The 8,163-nt window shown below is 41.9% G+C and overlaps 1 protein-coding gene across 1 annotated transcript in view; it reads right to left on the reverse strand.

Annotated features, from left to right (window-relative positions):
- The window catches only part of TM9SF2 (transmembrane 9 superfamily member 2), a 57,905-nt gene extending 52,778 nt beyond the window's left edge, over positions 1-5,127 (reverse strand). The window contains exon 1 of the mRNA XM_045810953.2: positions 4,774-5,127. Coding sequence (XP_045666909.1) covers positions 4,774-4,944 — 171 coding nt within the window. The 5' untranslated portion in view covers positions 4,945-5,127. The remainder of the gene's footprint in view (positions 1-4,773) is intronic.
- Between the last annotated feature and the right edge of the window lie 3,036 nt (positions 5,128-8,163).

Consider the following 8,163-nt stretch of genomic DNA (forward strand, 5'->3'; position numbering starts at 1 on the left):
AAAAAGGACCTTGTACAATGTAATACTAAAAAACAAAATAACCCAATTAAGAAATGGGCAAAGGATCTGAATAGACATTTTTCCAAAGACATCCAGATGGCCAACGGACACATGAAAAGATGCTCAACATCACCCACCATCAGGGAAATGCAATCAAAACCACAATTAGATATCACCTTACACCTCTCAGAATGGCTACAGTCAAACGTCAAGACAACAAGAAACAAGGTTGCTGAGGATGTGGCGAAAAAGGAACCCTTCTTGCGCACTGTTGGTGGGAATATAAACTGGTGTAGCCACTGTGGAAAGCAGGATGGAGGTTCCTCAAAAAATTAAAAATAGAAGTACTATACAATCCAGTAATTCTGCTACTGGGCATTTACCCAAAGAAAACAATAATGCTAATTTGAAAATATATATGCACCCTATGTTGACTATAGCATTATTTACAATAGCCAAGATATGGAAGCAACCTAAGTGTCCGCTAATAGATGGATAAAGAAAATGTGGTACATACAGAGAGAGAAATATTACTCAGCCATAAAAAAGAATAAGATCTTGCCATTTGCAATGTCATAGACAAACCTAGAGGATATGATACTAAGTGAAGTCAGACAAAGACGAACATTGTATGATTTCATTCATGTGTAATCTAAAAAGCAAAACAAAGGAATAAACAACAACAACAAAAGCATAAAGATCCATAAATACAAAGAACAAATAGGTGGTTGCCAGAGGGGAAAGGGATGTGGTATTGGGCAAAACAGATGAAGAGGAATGAAAGGTACAGGCTTCCAGTTACAGAAGGAATAAGTTACAGGGATGAAAGGTACAGCACAGGGAACATAGTCAATGGTACTGTAACAGTGTTGTATGAGAGTTGCCCAATTACTATACTGCACATCTAAAAGGAATGTAACATTATGTGTCAACTATACTTCAGTTTTTAAAAAAGTATGGTTCTGATTAAGTTTCCTTTTTATTAAAAAAAATGTTAAACATTTTCTTTAAACACCAAGGGATATATTTGGTCATTTTTCCTTACTGGACAGGAAAGAAATTCTTAATCTTTCATCTAAGAACACAATCTATACATCAAACAGTAAAAAAGTGGCAGATGTTCTGGAGAGTTTAGTTGTTAGGTCTGAATTCATGCTGACAAGCTAACAATTAATTGAAAGTTAACTGCAAAGACAGTGAACTGCTCACTAATCAGCTATTTGCCATCAGAATGCCACTCAGCACACTGAAGACCAATCTAAAGTCAAACAGCATGCAGCAGCTAACTGAAATGATCGAAACGTTTACAAAGTAGATTAGAACTGCCCATTTTACTCTGTGAAGATCTATTAACTTCTGATCAGGGCTTTATTCTATTTATCGCAGTCAACCCGTTGTCCCTTAATTTTAAGGAAGTAAAATGGATTCTAAAGGAAAAGAATACCACATTTCAATCCTTTTATTACTATGGTTTCAAAAACTAACAACTCAAGACAAATAATAGAAAATAATTAAAAGAGAAACTTTAATAGCAATGAAAGTAATACACCGTTAAGGTTTTCCATACCATCACATAGCTATTAAAAGCTATAATAAAAATTATAAAATATTCTGGAGACACAGGGAATCATTTAGCTAAAGGCATTATAAATCAAACCTATCTTTTTTTTTTTCAAACCTATCTTTTTTTTTTTTTTTTTTTAAAGAATTTATTTATTTATTTTACAGATATAGAGACAGCCAGAGAGAGAGGGAACACAAGCAGGGCGAGTGGGAGAGGAAGAAGCAGGCTCACAGCGGAGGAGCCCGTTGTGGGGCTCGATCCCATAAAGCCGGGATCACGCCCTGAGCCGAAGGCAGACGCCCAACCGCTGTGCCACCCAGGTGCCCCTCAAACCTATCTTTTTTGAAAGAAACCTGGCAATGTTAAATAGAGCTATAAAACTGCTTCATGCCTTTGACCTAGTATTTTATATTTGGGAATATGTAAGTAATTCCTGCTGAAAATATTCTAGCAAAGTTATTTATAACAGAAAAAAAAAAACTGGGACCAATCTCAATGCCCTGCAGGAAAGAAAGAAACGGTTACACAAACTACAGTATGGCAATAGAATAAAATACTATATGGCCAATAAAAACCAGTAAGAATGTGTACTATATTGACATTCAAAAGTATGTACATGTAGTGATAGTAAATTAAAAAAAAAAAAAAAAGGAACCCATAGAACAGTCACAGCATTTACAAAACCAGAAGTTAGAGCAATATAAATAGAATAAATAGAATTTTATGTTCACTGGACTCCTATTTCTCTGCCAGTAAATTGAACATAAAATAATTTTGAGAGGAGAAAATGACCAAATCCTCAGGGTTCTTTTGATTGTCTCTCAATAATATAGTGAGCTAAATGCAGGACACTGTACATGTAATGACTACACTAAAAAAAATTACACATGCTGACGATATACTTGTTCCATCTCTATACTTACAAATGTTTTATAATATCACAATTGATAAATATTGTGGTTTTTCGCTAATAAATGCAAAACACATTTCAAGGGGAATAGATAATAAGAAAATATGATCATCCCTATCTTACAGATGGAAAAACTGATGGAAACAGTATCAGTATCCTACCTAATTCATTCAACTCCTGATTTCCTATGCTAATAGCATCTTCTGGAAATAATTTTTTCCCATTCACAACATTTTACTTTTCATTATTTATTTAAAAAATAATTCCCTTCAGCTTTTCTGAACAGTATATACGTGACTGTCCTCCTTAAATATGATATATGAGGAAAAAATTAATACCCTGACTGAAGTAATGAAAATTTGAACTATTTACTGTTTTTCTCCTCTGAGAGGCAACAAGAAGATATATTAAAGTTTACTTCAAATTCTCTATCCCAATTAGTCAAATTGTAGGAAAAAAGTGCTAAAGGTACATCCTTCTGCTCTTCTAAGAGTTGTTTACATTTTGACCAAGATTTAAGAGCAGCTGGCAACAAAGATGAAATCCAAACATTTCAGAAAAAAACGTTTTGCCTTGCCTGTTTTATCCCTATAGCTTTGAAAATGAAAAACGCCACAGGACTCTCCCAAATTAACCAAAAGTTAACTTAAAAGTAGCTACCTAAAGGCCTTGTTGAGAAACCAAAAATCAACTAAGAGGCAGACCACCTGTAAATTTCACTCATTCATTTTCTAAAGTCCGTCTCAAATATCACTTTCTTTCTGCAGCTTTCCCCTAAAGACTCCAATCCACAGATGTTTCCTCATTTGTGTTTTAAAGCGCTTTGGACATACATCTTTTATAACATATCAGATTTCAATAATCTGTTCACAAGCTTATGTCCTTTACTTTGAGGTCCCTAGAAGACAGGGATACATTTTTTGTCTCCAAGGCACTAGGAATACAATACAGGATTGCCGTTAAATTTAAATTTAAAGACCAAACACTAAGTTTTAAAGGTTGGCTACTAAAATATTTAACAGAAAAACCAGTGTGCTTTCAAGATTAGTTCTCTCTTCCACTTGTAAGCATATATATATTCTTTCAGTCACAACTCTCAAAGAGTGAAAGCTTCTTGCACTGCAGGGTATGAAAGTTACAGTATGCAAGCGGTAACTGCTGACTTGAGTAAACCTTAAAGATCCTTAGACATTCTTAGAGATCCAAGATTTTAAAACAAACTGTAAAATGCTATGAAAAATTTAATAGCTTATTTAATGCCCTAAAATAAGCTTGAAATTCACAGCTACAGTAAAACTAGCAGTAATAAAATAAACACCAGCTTTTAAAAATAAAATCAAACTGAGTAAATAAACCTATTTATAGACTGTAAAAGTTTGCTGAAAGATTATTTGAATTGTTAAATTATTAATGGTTTCAAAGAGATCCGCATGCCCCAATGGTGTTAGTAACTTCAAATAATTGTTATGTATATCGTGATGCTCTATATCGAATAATCTAAAAGCAAGTTACTTATGACTCTTCACTAGCAATTAAACTGAAAACCTTGAGTGTAAAGATCATAAGAGATCAAAGTTTTCAAAATTTGCCCTAGGAAGAAAACGCATTTCTCCTGTCATCTGCTCCTTTAAAGTGTTTAAAACACTCTCTGAGAAACTAACTGGTGGGATCTTATACATTTTTTGCATGTTAAAAATTTTTTTAACTTAAAAGATAGAAATTAACGTTCTCAACCATTACAGCAACTTTTTATTAATGCAATTTATGCTGCTCTGGGTGTTAAAATTCACAAATAAGGAACAAACTGCTAAACATGAAATTAAAATGCCAATGTCCTAGAAAGAAACAAGTTCTCAAAACCAACCAGGAGTTCCAAGAAAGTAGAATAAGACGGGAAGCAATGAAATAAAAAGTAACTGGAAGATCTGGTCGTCCACTTCTTGGAGTGCGTGACAGGGCGTGAGCGAACACTCACCCGTGGAACGCTTGCTGACCTGCATGCACCCAAATCCAACAGAGCGCCAAACATACATAGCCCGTTTCCAAGCAAACTGAATATAGCTGCTCGTGTTACCTGGACCTCTACACCGAAGGCTAGCCTGAGGCCCACTGAGTCCCGCAGAATCTACTCCAAAGGCGGTTCCAGAACCTCCGCCCTACGGCCGAGCCGAACCCAAGCACTTCTCGGGACACCGGACCCATCCCAGCTACGCCCCCTTCCCCTCGGATCTCAGCTCCCGGGGTAAGGGGAGGATCCCCTCCGGTCAGATCACTCAAAGGTCCGCCAGGCCTCACCCACCTTACACTCGTCACTCTTTTTTTCTTCTTCGCAGAAGTTGACGGGCGCCAGGCCGGGCAGGTAGAAGGCGGAGCCCGGACACGGGCCTGGGGCAGCCTCGAGCAGGAGAAGCAGCAGCAGCAGCAGCCTCGGCCACCGAGGCTGCGACAACGCCAGCAGCCTCGCGCTCATGACGGCTGTTTCGGGGAAAGGCAGCCGAGCCGAGGGGGTGAAGCGGGAAGGAGGGACGGGGAGCCTCGGACGCTACTACAAGACCGGGGGAGCTGAGGGAGGACGGCTCCGCGACGGACAGTTCCGGTTGCGCTAGGAGACACCGCGGGTCCCGCAACAGAAACCGAACCGGAGCTCGACAGAGCATGCGCAACTCCGCCTGCACATGCTCAGTAAGAGGGGCCGCAAGCCCCGGGAGGAGTTTCCGGGAGGGAGCGTGGAGGAAATCCACTTTCCAGGTTTTCAGCCGACCGATTAGGTGGTTGCTCTCTTCCGCGTTCACCACCCGGCTCCAAATTCCGATCTAAAGTTCTCTTGGGGCGTCGGGGAGCGTCCCACTGTCCGGCTGGCGCCCCCCCGGCTTACCGCTTTGGTTCAGTTTCCCGTAACAATCATGAGGTTTCCTCACCACACTGCCCGTAGCACCTCAACACCCGTTACAGGGTTGGTGCTCCCGAAAGTACCTGCTGATACAGGCGGCGTTGGCGGCGGGAAGAAGTTCGGAAGACGCCTGGTTGGGAGCAGGATACGGAAACAAATGGGGAAGAACTGGCCAGAAAGTCTCAAATACTCAGGTGTTTGCGTGGACAGGTTCCAAGCATTGGATGCCATGGGTCATTCTTGCGTGGGGCAGTGATTGTAGTTTGCGCGGAATAAACGAGATCTCTTTAAAGATGAGTGGAAATGAGGTGGGGAGAAAAACGGGAGTAGGCGAACAGAAGATAGTGTTGACATTTCTCAGCAAAAGAAAACAGGCAACAGTTCAGTAACGAAAGTAGTTCTAGTGAAATAGCAATCTGGTATGATCACCTTTGAGCAAGTTAGTCACTTTCGTTATTGAAATGACGCGATGACCGTGTTTGTAGGTGCACTTACGCATTTGTATTTGTGTTGGTGTGTGTGAATTTTCTTGAGTATTTTTCAAGGAGTAACTTGCTTTTGGTGACATAAAGTCAATCCAGTTGAGCTTTAGAAAGAATACTTCGTAAGAATGCATCTACTTAGACTATACAAGGAGTCAAAACCCGGGAGTACCTCCAGCTCAAGAATGGGCAAATTTGCTAAATGGGTTATTCAGGAAAGTGGAGCCTCACGCAATTCTATCTAAATTCTTGTGGGTATTTGCACGTTTCCTCCCCTGGAAAGTTCACAACGTTCATTAAATTTTCAAATGGATCTATGACACTACAAAAAAGGCTAAGAACCACTGTTCTGTACTGTGGAGTAATCAGAACAATGAAATATGGAATACTTGCTTGTAAAGGCAGCTTGCACTAAGAACTCCAGCGGGAACACTACTATCTAGTTAATGTGACCTCGAGCAAGTTAACTAATCAAGTCCAGGGTAGTAGAACTGGGAAGCAGAGAGAAAAGAATGTCCATCTTCTTGAAGTTGTTGTGAAGATTAAAGGGGAAAAAAAAAAAAAAGTTAAGCGCGGAGCACATTGCTTGGCACAGAGAAATCGCAGCCATTTTTATAACAAAAGCCAAGCTACCAGAGCCCTGAATGTCGCCCTTCTTCCTCTCTGCACCCTCTTCCTGCAGCAATTTAATTAACATATCTGTTGAACATCCACTTTGACCTAAGGAAAAGGATTTCTTCTGTACTTGAAGTTATGGAGATTTCCGACACAAGAGGAAGCAGATGTTCTCCATTTAGAAAGGAGAAGGAAGGAAAAGTAACATTTTTGTTCACTATCTTTTATTTTTCCTTGACCTTCACTATCTCACTCCCCACCCCAACCCTTCTTCGCCCAGTTTTCCCCATCTCAGGAAATGGCACGGCTGCCCCTTGCTCAAAAACCCAAACCTGGGAGATAACCTAAATGTCTCGTTACCTCACTCTCAACATACAGTCCAACAAGTTCTGCTCGATGGGCGCTGAACAAGACTAACTCCTTTCTCTGTCGGCGGCCACACCCTAGTCCAGGCCAAAATCTTAGACCCCTTCAACTACTTACTGCCTTTCAATTTCCACTCTTGCCAAGAGCGATCTTCAAATCCCTCAAAACTATTCTGCATAATCCCGACACCCCACCCTGCTTGTCACTATCAGGAATTAACGTGGTGATGTTTACAGTCTCACTCCCCGTTTATATGTAAACTTTGTGGGAGTAAGGACTTTATGTCTACATCCTACATCTCTACATCCCCAGAGCCTAGAGCAGCGTGTGGCACCTAAAGGAGACAAGAGGAGCAAGTAACTGGAAGGAACTACGGGACTACAACTCGCCGGACCACAGAAATTCTAAATCTGAATTTAAAATCGCAGACTTTCAGCGCTGAAATAAACCTCAGGTTTTCCCGATGCATTTAACCTTTTACAGAAGAAAGGGGAGTGACTGCCCGCAGCCAATCAGCCACTCAATGAGGCTGAGACCGCAGTAGTCTGGGGGTTCAAGGAGGTCCCCCAACCTTCTTTCTTCCAAACCCCGCCGCCTTTTTAAGCCCCGTAGCTCAGCATCACCAAAAACCCGGAGAAGTGGAGTGTTCCGCAATAAATGGTCTCCGGACTCCAGTCGCAAACCTGTCCGACCAGAGTGCGGAGAGCGCATGCGCAGAGCCAGCATGCGGCCCCTCCCCTCATACCCCGGCGACCTCCTCCGGGCTTCCGCCTCCAGAGTTCAGACACGTCATCCCTCGCGGCCCGGCCCTGTGGGAGGACAGGGGGCGGGGCCCGGCCGAGGGGAGGAGCGGACCCCTTATTTCCGGCTCCGGCCTCTCCCGGAAACGCCTTCTCCGGGGTTCCCTTGGTTACCTGGCTCCGGTGTCTGCGCGGTGCCCGGGGCGTGGCTTAGGGATATCGCCCCACCCCTTCGTCCGGGCTGCAAGATGGAGTCCTTGCTTTGATGGGGCGTCTTACTTGGGCTCTGTCATGCAGAAAGCCTGAGTGGGGATTCCAATTCCAAGCCAGAAAGAAATTTAGTTTTCCTCCCTCCTCCCTTTGTGACGCTCCCTTTCTCGAAGTACTAGTACTTCAGACTCGGCTGTAAAACTTGAAGGATATGATTTTCTCCTTTCCTCTGAGACAGCATTTGATGACTCCCGTTTTAGGCTCTTAATAATCTGGCATTTGGTTTTTCCACTCCTCTCTGCCAAAGTAATTTAGACAGCCTGTTTTTCTGCGTTTCCCACGGCTTCTGTGTATATTTACTCGCAAATAAAAGTACAGGATGCCTA

Source organism: Ursus americanus, chromosome 10 (assembly GCF_024610735.1).
Source record: "Ursus americanus isolate L20-20 chromosome 10, mUrsAme1.1.p, whole genome shotgun sequence".
NCBI classification, from domain to species: Eukaryota; Metazoa; Chordata; class Mammalia; order Carnivora; family Ursidae; genus Ursus; species Ursus americanus.